At 39.6% G+C, this 19,517-nt stretch overlaps 1 protein-coding gene across 1 annotated transcript in view; it reads right to left on the reverse strand.

Annotated features, from left to right (window-relative positions):
* RPRD1A (regulation of nuclear pre-mRNA domain containing 1A) overlaps positions 1-19,060 on the reverse strand; it is a 73,661-nt gene extending 54,601 nt beyond the window's left edge. The window contains exon 1 of the mRNA XM_007945659.2: positions 18,910-19,060. Coding sequence (XP_007943850.1) covers positions 18,910-19,060 — 151 coding nt within the window. The remainder of the gene's footprint in view (positions 1-18,909) is intronic.
* Positions 19,061-19,517: the final 457 nt, after the last annotated feature.

A 19,517-nucleotide genomic window follows, 5' to 3' on the forward strand; every position in this document is an offset into this window, starting at 1 on the left:
CACTCCTCGGAAGGAAGGTTGGGCAATCCTACTTCCGTAGTGATACTGCCTCGGAAACCCAAGGAGGGGTCGCTATGAGTCGGGGCCGACTTGACGGCACATAACAACAACAACATATGGAAAATGAATTTGGTCTGTAAACTTTCACCCAAATCACAATAAAAATTTTAAAAAAAGAATTGCTGGTCTCATCTACCAGTGGTTCATAATTTGTTCAGTATTTACTGACTGAATAAATTTGGGCCTAGAAATGCACTTTAATAGCTAGTTTCATTAACTTAGCTTCTTTCTAGTGCTTAGCTTCACCCACCCTCTCAGCTACGGGAACACATAAAATTATACTGCTCACAGAAACTGTAACAACTCCAAATACAGGTATGAAAGACAAACTTTTTTACAGATCTAGTAACTCTTGCCATTTCCAATTTATTCAGTTCAAAATACTCTCCCCTCTCCTTTCCAGGGGAGCTCTGGTAGCACAGTGCCTAAGGCACTTGACTGCTAACCAGAAGGCCGGCGGTTCAAACCCACTAGCCACTCCTCGGAAGGAAGGTTGGGCAATCTACTTCCGTAGTGATACTGCCTCGGCAACCCCAGGAGGGGTTGCTATAAGTCAGGTCCGACTCGATGGCACATAACAACAACAACAACAACTCCATTCCAGAGTTCTTACAAATAAATTTTTTAAAAAATAACAAAAAAAATCCAAACTCACTGTCATCAAGTAGTTTCCAACTCACAGCAACACCCATTGGGTTTCTGAGGCTGTAAATCTTTACAGAAATAGATCGCCCATCCTTCCTTTTGTGAAGCAACTAACTGGTGGGTCTGAACCGCTGACCTTCCAGTTAGCAGTTAACTGCCTTATCCACTAGGCCACCAGAGCTCCTTTATGCCACCAGAGCTCCTTAATAACCTACAGAAAAATGGGCAAGTAATGTGAATAGAAAAGAAGCCCTGGTAGCACAGTAGTTACATACCTGGTTCCTAAGGAAAAGGTTGGCCAGTTCAAACCCATCAGCCACTCCAGAGCAAAAAGATGTGGCAGTCTGCTTCCATAAAGATTACAGCCTTGGAAACCCTACAGGGCAGTTCTAAGGGTCACTGTGAGTGGAACTGACTCAATGATAACAAGTTTTGTCATAGGTAAACTATAGATACAAGTTAATAATTTGGTATCCATGTCCTTTCAAAATCATCTGCAAACAATACACACTTATACACATATATAAAGGCATTCATATACATACATATTTGTTTCATAAATGAGATCATGCTACACATAAAGTTCCACAAATAGCTTTCTTCATATTTTATACATGCAATATCTGTGACCAAATTTTTTTGTTTTGTTATAGTAAAAATAAATATAACAAACATTTGACAATTCAACATTTTTTGCAAAACTCTTTTCATTAGCCTCATTCCTTTCAGCATTACTTAAGTCCCATAAGATATAGATTATTTAAAATCTTTAGTACTTTTTATCTTTATAAACCTGTACAAGTTATTTCTACAGGAGAGATTCTGAGAGACAGAGGTGATGGGTTAAAAAGTATACAGTTAAAAAAAAAATTTGTTGTAAAAATGTATATAACAATATTTGGCAAATTAACATTTTCAAGTGTACAATTTAAGATATTAATTACATTAATCATATACAACCATCACCAATAACTATTGCCAATTTTTCTATAACCATAAACAGAAATTCGATGGTTCCTTAACGGTGACTCTCATTTTCCTCTCTCGCCCCTAAAATCCAAAAGATCTGTGGAGTGGCTGGTAAGTTTGAACCACCAACCTTCTGGTTACCAGTCATATGCCTTAACTTCCGTCTCTAAACATTTGCCTATTTCAGGTACTTCATGCAAGTATTTGTCCTTCAACATGATGTTTTCATGTTGAAGGACAAATACCTAACGTCATTCAACATGATGTTTTCAAGATATTGTAGCATGTTATCAGGACTTCAGTTTTCATCTGCAATTTAAATTCTGAAAGACACTCTTTTAAGCTGCCTTCCAAAAAGGCTGCACCAATTTGAATTCCCACATGAAAATGTTCCTACATCATCATCCATACTCCAAAAACCAAATCTGCTGCCATCAAATCAATTCCACTCTAGCAACTCTCCAGGACTGAGCAGAACTGCTCCACAAGGTTTCCAAGGCTGTAATTTTTCACAGAAGTAGACCACATCTTTCTCACAGGAAAACCTGGTGGGTTGGAAATGCTGACCTTTCAGCTAGTAGCCAAATACTTAACTGCTATGTCACCAGGGCTCCTTACCAGCAACACTAAATACTGTTGTTGTTGTTATGTGCCATCATAGCAACTCATAGGGACTCCTCCTTGGGTTTCCGAGGCTATATCACTGTGGAAGTAGATTGCCCAACCTTCCTTCCGAGGAGTGGCTGGTGGGTTTGAACCGCCAGCCTTCTGGTTAGCAGTCAAGTGCCTTAGGCACTACGCTACCAGAGCTCCTCTAAATACTGATAGTATTTATAATATTTGCTAATTATTTGAGAATAAAATATTGTTATTTTTATTTGCAATTCCCTAAATAACCAGTGAGACTGGTTTCTTACTCATTTGTCTTCTTCTTCTGTGAATTAACTACCTGTTCATATCATGTTGCCCATTTTTCTACTGAACTGTATGTCTTGTTCTTATTAATTCATAAAATCACTTCATATATTAGAGGTATTAGCTTTTTCCTGTACTAGAGATTAGCTTTTTCCTATATTAGATATTGCAAAATTATCTCCAAGTGTGTTGTTTAAAACTGAAATTTGGATGATAGTTTTTGCATTCAGAAATTTTATAATTTTATGCTGCCAGATCTATTTCCTACATGACTTCTGGCGTGTATCTTATTTAGAATGTCTTTTCATAATCCAAGCTTAGAAATAAAGATTTTATATATATAAATTTACTTTTTCTATTTTTTTTCAAAGTTTACATCTTTAATTCAATGAACTTTATATATGTTTTTAAGGTAAGAATATAAAAAACATTTATTACTATTCCATCCCTTCTCTCATGGATTTAAAGTGCCTGATTTATCATATGGGGTGTGTCAGAGGAGGTGTAGTGGAGAATCAGGATTTTTACCATCATCCAGCAGAAATGGGGCCACACACATCAGACCACTGGTATGTCAGTGGAAGCCTAATGGGGAGTCAGAAATCCCATTCTCACGCCCACCAGCAATAACAAGTACAGTGTATCAATGGAGGCCAGGTATCAAGAAAGGCCAAGTGGAGAATATATATTTCCAACTCTACCTGGCAGTAAACAAGTAAGTTTCTATACCTGATAATGCATCGGGGGAAAAAAAAAAAAAAAATCCAGCTAAAATAAAAGGATAATGTAAGATCCAGAGTCTCATAAAAGGTACCAACAACCAAACCAAAGTCACTGCCATTGAGTTGATTCCAACTGATAGCAACCCACACTAGGTTTCCAAGGCTGTACATTTTTACAAAAGCAGACTACCTAATCTTTTCTTCCATAGAACAGGTGGTAGGTTCAAACCACCAACCTTTTGGTTAACAGCCAAATGCCTTTAACCACTATACCACGGAGCTCCATCATAATAGATACAGAAGTATCCATATATGCAGTATAGTAAATTACATGGTATGGCTTTTCTGGGAGCTCTAGTAGCATAGTGCCTAAGGCACTTGACTGCTAACTAGAAGGCTGGCGGTTCGAACACACCAGCCACTCCTCCGAAAGAAGGTTGGGCAATCTACTTCCGTAGTGATACTGCCTCGGAAACCCAAGGAGGAGTCGCTATGAGTCGGGGCCGACTCGACGGCACACAACAACAACAACAACGGCTTTTCTAGCCATAGTCTTTGTAACTCCCATCCCACTGCTGGGTAGGACCATGTAGTTTAAACTTCTGATTGTTAAAGTAATCTCTACCTGGTGTATTTCTGTTGGAGCAGTAGGAAGTAATCTCGGAAGTTCGCTCTCTCTCAAGTGTGTACAATTCTGATGTTGGGATTGGTTGATTTTGCCACTCTGCCAGGCTCAAAATGAGCCTTTGTAGAGGCAAGAAGAATCTCTCACTGCTGGCTGAGAGAGACTGCCAGTGAGAGAGACTGAGTGTATTCCTGAACTTGAATTGTAGCCTGTTGCTTCCCTAATAAACCCCATAATCTGAGTCCTATGTGGCCATTGCAGCAAATTATCAAACCCAGCAGAGAGGTGGTGGGTGCCGCAGGAGGGATGGGTGGTGTCCACACTGGTAAGAGGGCTGGAGGGTGGCGGCATGTCTGGTCTCATAAGAACAGGTCTTGGGTTGCTGATGGTAAGTCTTTATTCCTCTTGTGGAATTAGAGGAGGTCAGAAGATGCCGCCTCCTTGCTCCTTCACCAATATATTAGTTGAAAATCATTATGTCAAGAAATTAGAAAAATCTCAAACTGAATGAAAAAGCAGTGGCTGTGAACACCAAGATGTCAGAGATGTTAGAATTATCTGACAAAGATTTTAAAGCAGCCACCATAAAAATGTTTCATATGAAAATATGTTGGTGATACAAGTATCAAAAATGTGTGGGGCACTGGAGAAGTCTACCAAGCATTTAAAGAATTGGTACCAATCCTGTTCAAACTCTTTCAAATAATAGAGGAGGAAGGAATAATTCCCTAATTCTATGAAGCCAATACTACTCTGATACCAAAGCCATACAGAGACACTACAAGAAAACTACAAACCAATGCACCTTATGAATATAGATGTCAAAACTCTCAACAAAACACTGTTGTTGTTGTTATGTGCCGTCGAGTCGGACCTGACTCACAGCGACCCTTCCTTGGGTTTTCGAGGCAGTATCACTACAGAAGTAGGACTGCCCAACCTTCCTTCCGAGAAGTGGCTGGTGGGTTTGAACCACTAGCCTTCTGGTTAGCAGTCAAGTGTCTTAGGCACTATGCTACCAGAGCAGCATATTAAAAGCATATACATCATGATCAAGTGATACTGATTCCAGGAATGTAAAGATGGTTCAAAATTAGTATCAATGCAATACTAATAACCAAACTCAATGCCATTGAGTCAATTCTTACTCACAGTGACCCCCATTGGGTTTCCAAGGCTGTAAATTTTTACAGAAGCAGACTATTTAATCTTTCTTCTGTATGGTGGCTGGTAGGTTCAAACCACAACCTTTTGGTTAGCAGTCAAATGCCTTAAAGACACCACTAGAGCTCCTTTATCAGTGTAATATACTACAGTAAATAGAACAAACCACATGATCATCTCAGTTGATGCAGAAAAAGCATTTGATAAAATCCAACCCTTTCTTGATAAAAATTCTCATTAAGATAGAAATAAAAGGGAAGTTCCTCAACATGATTAAGGTCATTTATGGGGAAAGAAAAAATCAGCCAACATTATATTCAATGGAAAAAAATAACAACTTTCTACCTTAGAAACAGAAAGAGCAAGATAAGGATGCCCATTCTTTGTGTGTGTGTGTGTGTGTGTGTGTGTGATTTGGGTGAAAATTTACAAAGCAAATTCACTTTCCATATAGTAGTTCACATATACTTTGCCTCATGACATTGACCACAGTTTACCACAATGCAACAGCTCCCCTCCCACTTCCTCCTGACCATCACCTCTTCCCTGTGTCCATCCCTCCATGCACCCATGCCCCCTGAGCTGTCTCCCTGTGCATAAACAGCTCTTCTTTCTCCCACAATTGTTCTCTCCAAGGAGTGTATCTACCTCAGGTAAATGTTCAACTCCTATGCCCGTCTTTTGCTTGGCTGGAAGCCACAGGTGTGAGTTCAATTCCAGACCTGCAGGGCAGCTAGGGGCCATAGTCTCAGGGGTTCCACCAGAAGGATGCCCATTTTTTATCATTCCTATTCAATACTATATTGGAACTCCCAGCCAGAGCAATAAGGCAAGAAAAATAAAAGATTTCTAAATCAGAAAGGAAGAGGTAAAAACTATCTCTGTTTCAGATGACAGGATCCTGTATATAGAAAATCCCAAAGAATCCACCCAAAAGCTTTGAGAGCTGATAGAGGAAAAGTTGCAGGATACAAGGTCAACACGCAAAAATCAGCTGGATTCCTATACACCAGCAATGAGAAATCCTAGAAGGAGATTAAGAAAATAATTTCATTTATAATAGCACATAAGAGAATACATAAGAATAAATATTTGTGGGACAGAGCTACAGCAGAAATGAGGAAGAAATTTGTTAACACTAAAGGTATACTGAAAGAGGAAAAATTCTCAAATCAATAATCCAAGCTACCACCTCAAAACCCTAGAAAATGAACAAAATAAACCCAATCAAGTAGAAGGAAGGAAATAATAAAGGTAAGAAAATCAATTATATATATATCAGTTAAAATGAAAACAAAACATTATAGAAAATATCGATGAAACTAAGAGCTGTTCTTTAAGAGCAATACAAGCAAAAAACCTCTAGCAAGAATGACAAAGGACAGGTGAGAAGACACGAATTACCAATATGAAGAATGAAATGGGTTATTACTATAGACCCTGCAGACATCAAAAGGATAAGAGAATGCTATGAACTCTATACACTGAAATTTGATAAACTGAAATTTGTTTAAACAAAATGGATTACTTCCTCAAAAAACACAAACTACCACAACTCACCCAATATGAAACACACAATTTGGATAGCTCTGTAATTATTAAGGAAATTGAATTTGTAATTTAAAAACTCCCAAAAAAGAAATCTCCATGTCTAGATGGTTTTACTGGAGAATTCTAACCAAATGTTTAAAGAATTAACAATAATAATGTCAGAAAATAGAAGAGGGAACCAAATACAGTATGAAAAAAAGAGACCAACAATCACCATAAATATGGATGCAAAAACTCTTAACAAAATATTAGTAAATAAAATTCAGCAATACAGAAAAAGAACTATACACCATAAACAAGTGAGATTCATTCTTAGGAATGCAAGCTGGTTCCAAGATTAAAAACTCAATCACTGTAACCCACCATACTAACTGGCTGCCAAAGGGGCAGGGAGGCTACATCTTCTGACCTTCTCTAACCCCACAAAGGAAGACAGAATCACCATCAGTGGCCCAAAGCCTATTCCCACAAGGCCAGACATGCTGTCTCCCTCCAGCCCTTTTACCAACCGGTCCTCCCCCAGCACCCAACACCTCTTTGTTGGGTTCAATAATTTGCTGCAATGGCCACATGGAACTCACAGATTATGGGGTTTATTAGGGAAGCAACAGGCTACAATTCAAGTTCAGAAATGCACTCAGTCTCCTGCAGCCAGCCATCTCACTCAGCAACTGGCAGTCTCGGTAGCACATCGCTCTCTCAGCAGTGCGTTCCTCTCACGTCTCTCTCTCAGCAGCGTGTGCCTCACATCTCGCAGGAGCATGTTTCTCTCAGCAGCACATCTTTCCCAGGCAACAGAGAGACTCCTCCTGCCTCTAGGAGGGCTCCTTTTGAGCCTGGCAGAGTAGCCCAAACCAACCAATCCCAACATCAGAGTTCCCCACGCCTGAGAGAGAGCAAACATCTCAGAAAATGACTTTGTGCTGCTCCTGACAGAAATACCCCAAGTGGATAACTTTAACAATCAGGAGGCACTCAGTTGCTCACAGCAGATTCCACCATGGAGTTTACAAAGACTTATGGCTAGAAAAGCCACACTATGCAATTTACTACACCACATTGACTAAAAAAAAAAAAAAAAAATCTCATGATCATATTAACTGATGAAGATAAAGTTTTTGAAAAACTTCAAAAACCATTAATGATTAAATCTCTCAGAAACCAAAAATAAGAGAACTTCTTCAACTTGATAAAGATCATCTTTTAAAACCAACAGCTAACATTATACTTAATGATGAAAGGCTGAATGCATTCCCCCTCACATCAGGAACAAGCAAGGACGTCCACTCTCACCATTCTTATTCAACACAGTGCTGGAAGTCCTAGCAAGTACAATATGACAAGAAATAAAAGGCATACAGGTCAGAAATGAAAAAATAAAACTGTCTGTATTTGCAAATGACATAATCTTCTAAGAAAATCCCAAGAAATCTACAAAAGAAAAAAAAAAAAAAAAAAAAACATACCTAAATCTAGTGTGGGAGCTCTGGTAGCGTAGTGCCTAAGGCACTTGACTGCTTACCAGAAGGCTGGCGGTTCAAATCCACCAGCCACTCCTCGGAAGGAGGATGGGGCAATCTACTTCCATAGTGATACTGCCTTGGAAACCCAAGGAGAGGTCGCTATGAGTCGGTCCAACTCAACAGCACATAACAACAACAACAACAACAAAATCTAGTGTGTTCAGCAAGGCTGCATGACATAAGATAAATATTTAAAAATTAATTGTATTGCAACATATTAGCAATGAATATGCGGCTACCAAATTAAAAATACAATACTATTTTAAATCATTCTAAAATATGGAAATAGGTGTAAATCTAACAAAACATGCACAGGATCTGTATGCTGAAAACTTCACAACACTGATAAAAAGTCATCAAAGAAAATCTCAATAAAGGGATAGACATACCATGTTCACAGACTGCAAGACTCAACAGAGTAGACATCAATTTTCTGTAAATTGATATACAGGTTTAACATAATTCCATCAAAATCCCAGGAAGATTTTTATAGATACAGAAAACACCATTCTAATATTCATATGTAAAGGGAAAAAAAGAAGGGCTAAAACTTACCTGATTGAGAAAAATAATAGAAAGAAACAGCTTAACTGATTTCAAGTCTTACTATTTAGCTACAGTAATCAACCACCACCCGTCTGTCAGTTTGTCATACTGTGGTGGTTTGCACGTAGCTGCTATTCTGGAATTTATACCACCAGTATTTCAAATACCATCCATGGGTAGACAGGTTTCAGCAGAGCTTCCAGTCTAAGGAAAACAAGGAAGAAAGATGTGGCAGTCTATTTCTCAAAGGAATGACAGTTGCAAACCTTATGAAGAGCAGTACGGTGGGAGAGAATGAATGATAGTAATGATCTGCATTTTGACTGTATTTACGTCAATATCTGGTTGTGATACTGATGTTACTATGGGGGAAAATGGGTAAAGTGTCCCTAAGATTTCTCTGTTTACTTCTTACAACTGCATGTGAATCTACAATTATCTCAAAATAAACAAGTTGTTGGTGTTTTTAACTTCCTATTGAGACTGCTTTCAGAACTAAAGGATTACTATACAACAAATATTCTGAGAAGAGGATGGTTGGAAGAAACTCAAGCTATTACTAACTACATAATTTATAGATATTAATAGAAACTCAGCATGTGCTCACTTTGTGTCTCTGTGTCACATTTTGTTATTCTCAAAATATTTCAAACTGTTTCATAATGCTATTGCACACTTAATAGACTACTCACAGCGATCCCTCCTTGGGTTTCCAAGGAAGAATCTCTACACTTAAGTAGATTGCCCAGCTTCCTTCGGAAGAATGGCTGGTGGGTTTGAACCACCAGCCTTCTGGTTAGCAGTCAAATGCCTTAGGCACTTGGCTTAAAAAAAAAAAAAAAAACAGCCAAACTCAATGCTGTAAAGTCAGCCTTGACTCATAGACTACAATACAGTGTATACATAACTTTTATATGCACAGTGAAACAAACAAACAAAAAAAATGCGTGTGACTTACTTCATTGCAGTGGTCTGGAATTTGACCTGCACTATCTCTGAGGTGGGAGCTCTGGTAACATAGTGGCTAAGGCACTTGACTGCTAACCAGAAGGCTGGCGGTTCAAACCCACCAGCCACTCCTCGGAAGGAAGGTTGGGCAATCCTACTTCGTAGTGATACTGCCTCGGAAACCCAAGGAGGGGTCGCTATGAGTCAGGGCTGACTCCACGGCACATAACAACAACAACAATCTCTGAGGTATGTAGTAGACCTGCCCTACAGGAAATGCTGAAAAGGCTCCTCTAGGCTCAAAGGAAAAGGCACTCAACAGCAACTCAACCCGGACAGAGAAATACAGATCATCAGTACTGGTAACTACAAAGGTAAATATAAAAGCCAGTATTACTGTATTTTGGTTTTTAACTCCTCTTTTTTTTTTCTATGTGATCTCAAAGACAAATACATAAAACAGTAATTGTAAACCTCTTAATGGGCAGACAATGTGTAAAAGTGTACTTTGTGACAATAACAACATAAGGGTTGAATGAAGCTGTATCGGGATAGTTTTTTTAATGCAACTGGATGTAAGTTGGGATCAAACCACATTGTTACAGAATGCCACAATTACAATTTAAAAAAGCCTCTCCCCCTGCTCAAAAAAAAAGGGCTAAGGATCATAGATGGACAGTTGTTATTTCTGGGAAAAGCTAGGGAAGGCTGCAAGTGGATGCTGACACCAGAGGTTAGAGGTCAGATAGAGGAGAAATAGGAAAAGGGAAGAGTATGTGACATCACATAGATTCATTCACCTCCATTCCCTTCCCTAAACCTCTGGCAACCACTAATCTGCTTTCTGTCTGTACAGATTTACACAGCATAGATATTTCATAAAAATGGAACCAGACAACATGTGATTTTTTCCTGCCTGTTTCTTTTACTTGTTTTCCAGGTTCCTCCACATTATAGCATGGATCAGTTCTTCATTCCTTCTTATGGCTGAATAATATTCCACTTTATAGATATACCACATTTTGTTTAGTCATTTGTTATTTGACGGACATGAAGGCTTGATGTATAAAGGATATAGGAGTCATATCAAATGAATGGGGGTCAAAAAGTACTTAAAAAACTGATGTGATACAACTAATGCCTCTCAGTTCTACCATGGTCTCTTAAATCATGATAAATCATTAACAATGTAATTAGAATATTTGTTGTTGTTGTTGTTATGTGCTGTCAAATAAGACCTGACTCACAGTAACCCCTCCTTGGGTTTCTGAGATGGTATCACCATGGAGTTAGATTGCCCAAATTTCCTTCCCAGGAGTGGCTGGTGGGTTTAACATAAATTAATAGTTATAATTATAACAGAAATAAATGACACATCCTAAATGTTCATCAATATATTAATGGTTATATAAATACTGGTGCAACCACAAACACAGAAAACAGTACAGTCATTTAAAAAACTAGGCAATACCTTATGCACATGTAACAATGTACAAGACATATGAAAGGAAAAAGGGCATAGAGAAATCTATATAATACTCTACCATCTGTGTAAACAAGAAACAGAGAAAGAGAACAGTAACATATGTATATGATGGGTTGCTTAACATCTCTGATACATTCTGTGAAACACACATTAAGTGATTTGCATGTTATACAAACATTATTATATATAGGCACTCCCCATACAATCCATAGTTAAACCTCAAAATCTTCTATATTAAAACTTTATGGGAACTCATCTGACAAAGCCCAAGAATTTATCCACTGGATACAGGAGGCTGGCCTTTGCCAAGCATGCAGCTAGGCTAGGCAGGGGCTATGCCATAGTGGCATCAAGACTTTGTGCATGTCCAGGCATTGAGAAGGAGCTCTGGTGGCATAATGCCTAGGCACTTGACTGCTAACCAGAAGGCTGGTGGTTCAAACTCACCAGCCACTCCTCAGAAGGAAGGCTGGGCAATCTACTTCCACAGAGATCTTGCCTCGGAAACCCAAGGAGGGTTTGCTATGAGTTGGATCCGACTCTACGGCATTGAGTGTGGTTTTTGGTTTAGGCATGGGGGTCGGGGAGAGTAAGACAGGGGGGCAGAGAGGTGGTCACACAGACCTGTGGGGGAGCAGGCTGTGGGTACCTGGAACGCAGCCTTGGCTGCTGCTGCTCTGTTGGTTCAGCCACTTTCTGAACCTGTGTAGGTACCGTACGGAGCCAGAAGTCCATGAGCACCCCGGGCCTGGCTGGCGCCACCAGTACTAACAGCAGGAGAGCAGGAGCGAGCACTGTACCAGGTGTGAAAGGCTGCACAGCTGCTGGGCAGGTGAATGAAGCCAGGAGGAGGGGAAAGAGGAGATGCTATCGGAAATGGCTGCACCCTGGAACCTCGATGCTTGTTCACTCCGGAGGTTTGCAGTCTTTAAAACCATTAGGGGAAAATAATAAACAAAAAGAGAGTTGCTTTCCCTTTACAAATAAAAAACAAACTTATGGCACTAAGGACATACCTGTGATCAGACTTGCCCAAATGGGCATTAAATGACACATACCTGTATTTGGATAGAAAATTTTGGAAGAATATATAAACTTAACAGATGTAATTACGTGTATGAAAAATAGGTGGAGAATAGAAATGGAAGAAGCCTTACTCTTCTTTTCATACCCTTTTTTTTTAATTTTAGTATTATCTGCATGTTAGTATCAATTTTCATATTTATATTTACATGCAAATGTAAATATATTATGTAAACATCTATATACTTATATTTTTTTAATACACCTGAAATATCCAAGGATTAAATGTAAGCATGGAAAACTTTAGTCAATTCCAACTCATAGCAACCCCATAGGGTTTACAACATTGTAAATCTTTACAAAAGCAGACCTCACCTTTTTCCCAGTGGCTGGAGGGTTCAAACTACCAATCTTTGGTTAGTAACCCAATGCTTTAACCACAGTGCCACCAGAGCTCCTTAAGAGTTATGCTTGTTATGTTGTTGTTATGTGCCGTCGAGTCAGCCCTGAGTTATGCTAGAGAACTAAAAAGCAACCCCAAAAAAACCCTAAATGACATCAAGGGGATCAAATAAATTATTCATCATTACTATCCCTTTAATGCATTTTTATGAACAAAAAGATGAAAACACATTTTTTTTGATCACTTACATTTCTTTCCAGACATAAAACATTTATTTAATGTTTATCTACAATGTTTATGGGGGCTCTGGTAGCGTAAGGCGCTTGACTAACGCACTTGACTGCTAACCAGAAGGCTGGCGGTTCAAACCCATCAGCCACTCCTCGGAAGGAAGATGGGGCAATCTACTTCTGTGGTGATACTGCCTCGGAAACCCAAGGAGGGGTCACTATGAGTCGGGTCCGACTCGATGGCACATAACAACAACACAACACAATGTTTATTATCCTTCCTAGCTCCAAAAAGGTCTTATGAACTGAAATGCTCTATTAAAATATTGAACAAAGTTGTTTTACGTAAGATGGCTTTCAAATAATTAAAATAGTAAGAACTATGTGTATATTCATTGTACAACTCCCGTACTTTCTACTCAAACTTCAAATCCCAAATCAAAGAAGCCTTCCTTAATTCCCTAAACTAGGCTCGGTTCCCACTCCTTTGTATCACTGTGCAGCCACTAGTTTAGTAAAACACATTTCCCTGGCTTATATGTAAACTCCATGAGGACAGCTGTGTGTCTTTTCATCTGCTGAACTAACCATGGTCTAGTAACAGAACAGGAAATCAGTAAGTATTTGGTGAATAAAGGAAATCAATAATAAAAACTTTCACCTACAAAATATTTCAAATGAAAATTTTATTTTATTAAAAAGCTACTTGTAGTGTTACAGATTGTCTTGTCTGCTTAATGTGGGAGCAAACCTTTATTTTTATTAGAAAATAAAAGTTAATTGCACAGCCAGCAGCAAAAACATTACCAAATTATCAATTTTTTAAAGTTTATGTCAAGGAAAAGAGAATCTAAAAAAAAAAAAAATACATTATAGGCCAAAGGAAAATTTTGTAAAATTTTCAGATTTAATATTTTTGATGAATTATGTCTGCTAAGGCATAACAATGTGTCCTAACCTTCAGATCTAACAATCAACTATAAGAAATGGTCTAGTTCTCAGCATATGGTCCAATGATCCCCCAAAATTCTCAAATCCTTTTATGAGGCCAATGAAGTTTAAACTACTTTCATTAAAATGACTTCTTCACTGTCATTCTCTTATACATGTACAGTGGGGTTTTGGGGAGGTTATATGATATGTGACATAGACTGAATGTAGAACAAGTAATGAGAATCTAGCTGTCTTCCATGCAGACAGACATAATAGAGATTCATAAAAATGTAAAGCAATCACTGTTCTCCTAATTTTTATTGCATAAACCCTTAACAAAATATTAGTAAACAGAATTGAGCAATATATAGAAAGAGGTATACACCGTAAACAAGTGAGATTTATTTCAGGAATGCAAAAGTTGTTCGAGATTTTAAAAAAAAATCAATCACGTAATCTATTTTAAGGTACAATACTAAATTGATCACATGTTAACATAAAGTGACACTTTTAATGAAAAATGACAATTTTCTTTAAAAATTAGGGCTATAGAGGTTAAAAATTGAAGTGAGCATGCAACAACGTCAAGAAGCCCAAGTATCCCCTCATAACCAGCACATACTCCTCCAAATCCGTAACGCAGTGAAATGTCAATAAGCTCAGAGAAAGATATCTGATACAGTTTATTCAGAACAAAGTACTAATTTTAATAAATAACAAGTAGAAGGAAGCGTTAAACTTTAAACACTCTAATATTAATTTTCACTGTTGCCAGTATTAGAAAACCTAGTAATTGGCATTCACAGGCTGAGCACTGCCAGATTTAGCTCTTTACATCCCAAACTATTTCTCAGTTAAGCATCTTCAAATATTCCCATTACCTTAAAGAATAGCTAGTTCAGAAGGGTCTTTTACTGCATGTCACCTAATCAGAGATGATTTACTTTACCATCCTAAGTACAGTTTTCTTCCTCCAACAGACAACACAAAATTTACATTTACAATGTTTTGTTCTTTGTTTGCCCTCTCCATAAGACAATAAATTCTTTAAGGACAGACACTAACTTTGTTTTAGTTATCACTGGAATAGTCAAGGTCTGATATATAGAAGCCAACCAATAAATACATGGCAAATACTCGAAAAGGGTGGAACAGTGGTTAAACAGTTGGCTGCTAACCAAAAGGTTGGTGGTTCAAATCCACCCAGTGGTTCCACAAGAAGAAAGCCCTGGTTATTTGCTCCCATAAAAATTACAGCCTACAAAATCCTGTGTAGCAGTTCAACTGTCATGTGCAGTCACTATGAGTTGGAATCAACTGACGGCACCTACCAACAACAAAGGGTTGACGCACTTCATAGTTCTGTTGAGACATAAATATGAGTAACATAAAAGAGGCTGGTGTGAAGGATTCAATCACTAGACTAGTAAGGGCAACGACTCTAAGCCCACTGCCATCAAGTTGATTCCAACTTATAATGACCCTATAAGGCAGAGTAGAACTGCTCCATAGGGTTTTCCAAGGCTGTAAATCTTTTATGGAAGCACACTGCCACATCTTTCTTCCTCAGACCAGTTGGTGGGTTTGAACCACCAAACTTCTGGCTGGCAGCCAAGTGCTTTAACCAATGTACCACAAGGACTGCCGCAAGGGCTCTAGGCAACTGCTAATAACTCCTTCTTAACAAACTGGTTATTTTCTGTAGCTCTTGCAAAGAGATTTTTGTTGTTGTTACTGTGTGTGTGTGTAGAAAAAAGCCTAAATATCAGTGTTGGTTTTAGAAATTCAGGTATATTCATTGTGGTGCAGTGAATTACTTGGTATGGCTCTTCTAGCCATGGTCTTTGTGGCACATGCTGCTGCCAAGTACCTTTTTCCATCCATGGTCAGTATTTCTGTAACAATGTATCTAATATAGCATTTAGCCTCTGTTACAGACTGAACTGTCTCTCCCAAAAATCATGTGGGATATACACATGAACATAATCCCGTCTGGGAATAGGCTTTTCTTAGTTATGTTAATGAGGCTGTATCAGTATAGGCTGTGTCTTAAACCAGTCACTTTTGAGATACAAAATGAGCAGCTAAAAGGCATAGAATCAAGCAATCACAAAATGAGGAGATAGATGCCACAGGAGACCTGGTGGCATAGTGGTTAAAGCTAACCAAAAGGTCAGTAGTTTGCTGTGGGAGAAAGATGAGGCATTCTGCTTCTATAAAGATTTTACATGCTTGGAAACTCTATGGGACAATTCTACTCTGTTCTTTAGGGTTGCTATGAGTCAGAATTAACTCAATGGCAATGAGTTTAGATTCCACATGAAAAGTGCCAACAAATCCAGAACCAGCTGAAAGAGACAAGGACCTTCCCCTATAGCAACATCCTGAATATGGACTCCTAGCCTCCTACAGCTCTGGTAGCATAGTGCCCAAGGCATCTGACTGCTAACCAGAAGGCTGGCGGTTCAAACACACCAGCCAGCTGCTCCTCGGAAGGAAGGTTGGGCAATCTACTTTCCTAGTGATACCACCTTGGAAACCCAAGGAAGGGTTGCTATGAGTTGGATCTGACTCCACAGCAGTGAGAGTTTGATCCTCCTAAACTGTCAGAAAAAAACTTTCTGTTAGTTAAAGCTACCCAGTTTGACATTTCTTTTGTAGCAGCACTAAGGAACTCTGGTGGCATAGTGCCTGAGGCATCTGAATGCTAAACAGAAGGTTGGTAGTTAAACCTACCAGCCACTCCGCTGAAGAAAGAATAGGCAATCTACTTCCATAAAGATTTACCACCTCGGAAACCCAATGAGGGTCGCTCTAAGTCAGAATTAACTCAATGGCATGAGTTTAGATAACTGAGACAGCCCAGAACTGACAGTCTAAAAATAGTCACCTTTAAAGGATCCATAAAAAATTGAAAAGACAGCCCACTGGATGGGAGAAAATTTTGCAAATCATGGATCTGGTAAGGACTTTGTATCTAGAACACAGAAAGAACTCCTACTGTTAGCTGCCCTTGAGTCAGCTCACAGATCGTGACGATCTCTCGTACAACTAAGCCATTTCCATAATCAGACTGGACTTTTATGATCCACAGCGTTTTCAATGGCTAATCTGCTTTCAGAAGTAGATTGCCACTTACAACTCAATAATAAGAAAAATAACCCAATTAAAAAATGAGCAAAGGATCTAAACAGACATTTCTCCAAAGACATATTAATGGCTGATAAGCATATGAAAAAGTGTTCAACAGAGAAATACAAAACCACAATGAGATATCCCATTAGAATGTCTGTAATCAAAGACAGACAGTAACAAGAAGTAGTGAGAATGTACAGAACTGGAATCCTAATACACTGCTGGTGGAAATGTAAAATGGTACAGCCATTATGGAAAACAGTCTGGCAAGGTCAAACATAGAATTACCATTATCAGTTAAAAAAGCATTTACTAGTGAGTCAATTCTAACTCAAAGCCACGCCATGTGGGTCAGAACAGGGTTTTCCATGGCTGATTTTTCAGGAAATAAATCACCAGGCCTTTCTTCTGAGCCACCCTTCAACCTTTCAGTCAGCAGCCAAGCCCATTAACCATTTGCACCATGCAGGGATTCCATAGATTATCTGTATTTACAGTTAAAACTCTCATAGGAATAATTAACACCATATCACAAGACAACGTTTTTAAGAGTGAGAGGAAATCAGATTAGTAAGATGAAACATTACTTATTAGCCTTTCAAGTTTCCTCTTATGTTAAACACCTGTAAAACAGCACTGCCATTTTCTTTTGGGTTTTCCATCTCATTGATTTGCAGTAGTTCTTAAGATTGCCTGAGTATCAATCCCTTATTGATTCTAAATGCCCTTTCAAAAAAATTAAAAAAAAAAAAGTCTTAACAAATCTGCTGCTGATCTTGAACTCTCGTAAGGTATAGAGGCAAAGACAGTTCCTGACTTCTCTAAGTTCAGTTAGCTATTTTCCTAACTCAAACATCAATGTTTCTCTAATCTTTTCAGCCACTCAAAAAGACTAATTTCTCACCAATACACATATATTTATTTATAAACTGAAAAACAGGGCTCTAAATCAGTGTCTTCTGAAGGATTACTTTTCTTCTTAACCACAAGCAAATACGTATGAGCATTCTGTAGGAAAAAGACAGCTTGCTCCACTCTACACAGCCAACACATGTCAGCCGTCATGTTAATACATCATCATATAGCTTCCATGAGTCGATAAACAAGCATCTATTCTAACAATGGTTTGTTAAAATGGTTAGCATTTAATAAATAATTATCATATCCATCAAGATGTCTGAAACAACAATGAAGAGCTTCTACTTTACCCAGTGAATAAAGGTACAAATTAAAATTTTAATTTTCCAATCGCATTAACATACAATTAATTCTTTACAGATAAAACTGCTGGACAGACTGGATGGATATTTTGGTGATCGACAATTGCTCAAAGCTGAAAAAAGTTAACTTCTTTCACAGGCGTACTATCAAATGTTATGCAGAAGAAAGACGCTGTACTGGAGTCAGTCACATAATCATACAGCAGGACCTTAGATCACTTAATCCTTCATTTTCAGGTGAAGCAACGGCAATACAGGAATTAAGAAATTTGCTCCATCTTGGTCTTCTAAAATCTACGAATTCGGGGTTCTGGTCACTGAACAACACATTTTTAGACTCTCTAGTTCTAAAACTCTGATCCCCCTACTAATTTTACACGATTGGGTTTATGTATTATAGAACTGGAAGTAACTCTCAACCCTAATTTACTCCTTTTCACTTGCTTACCTTTTCCCTCCCCATCCATCTGTAGAATCCACGTAAAGATAAGTACCAGCCTGCCAGAATTTCTGGCCCTAATTGCATGCGGCGTCCCGAACCTCTGGCTACATACAGCTCCTGTATCAATCAAAGTTTAATTTTATCCTTCATTCCTTTGATTCAACTAACACCTACTAAACGCTGGCTTTGCAGGGAGCACGATGCATGCGGCTCCTACCCCGCGGGCAGCCGCGCGCGGGCACCGTGATGGCTCTCCCGGCGTCGGGGAGCCGGCGGGCGCTAGGGGTGCGGGGCTCCAGGTAAGCGGGGTGGGAGTCCCAGTGGCGCCTGGGAACGACCTGGGTGCGGAGAACGGGGCGGGCGGCTCACCTTTACGAAGCTCCCGTTCCCACACGGTGACGATGGGCCGCGAGTGCTTGCGATGGTGGATGAGCCACAGAGACAAGGTCTGCACGCTCTGCTGCGAGTTGCTCAACTCCGACAGCTTCTTCTCCAGCGCCGCCTCAGAGAAGGCGGACATCCCTCCGACACCACGTCCACGCCGTCCCACGCGCTGGGGCCGCGGGGAGGAGAGTTTCACCGCCCTCCTCGCTGCCTCGCCCCCTCACCCCACCCTACCCCACGCCCTCAATATCCCCGGCGACACATCCAAGTCCGGCCGCAAACCAGCAAGATGGCGTCTGGCCGGCAGTGACGTCAGAGGCCACTCTGGTCCCAGCTCTGTAGATACAAGCCCTCGGAAGGGGCGCGGCCTCGGCCCAGAGGCGGAAGGGGCGGGACGGAAACAAATGCAGGTGAGGCAAGAGGGGATGTGCGGGCTGGGGTAGGGCGGGCGGTAGGGAGAGGTTTGATGGACTTGAAACCTTCCTAGGAGCTCTGGTGGCATAGTGCCTAAGGCACTTGCCTGCTAACCAGAAGGCTATCGGTTGAAACCCACCAGCCGCTTCTCAGAAGGAAGGTTGGGTAATCTACTTCCG

Source organism: Orycteropus afer, unplaced genomic scaffold, assembly GCF_000298275.1.
Source record: "Orycteropus afer afer isolate SDZICR_OR568_19922 unplaced genomic scaffold, OryAfe1.0 scaffold00141, whole genome shotgun sequence".
NCBI lineage: Eukaryota > Metazoa > Chordata > Mammalia > Tubulidentata > Orycteropodidae > Orycteropus > Orycteropus afer.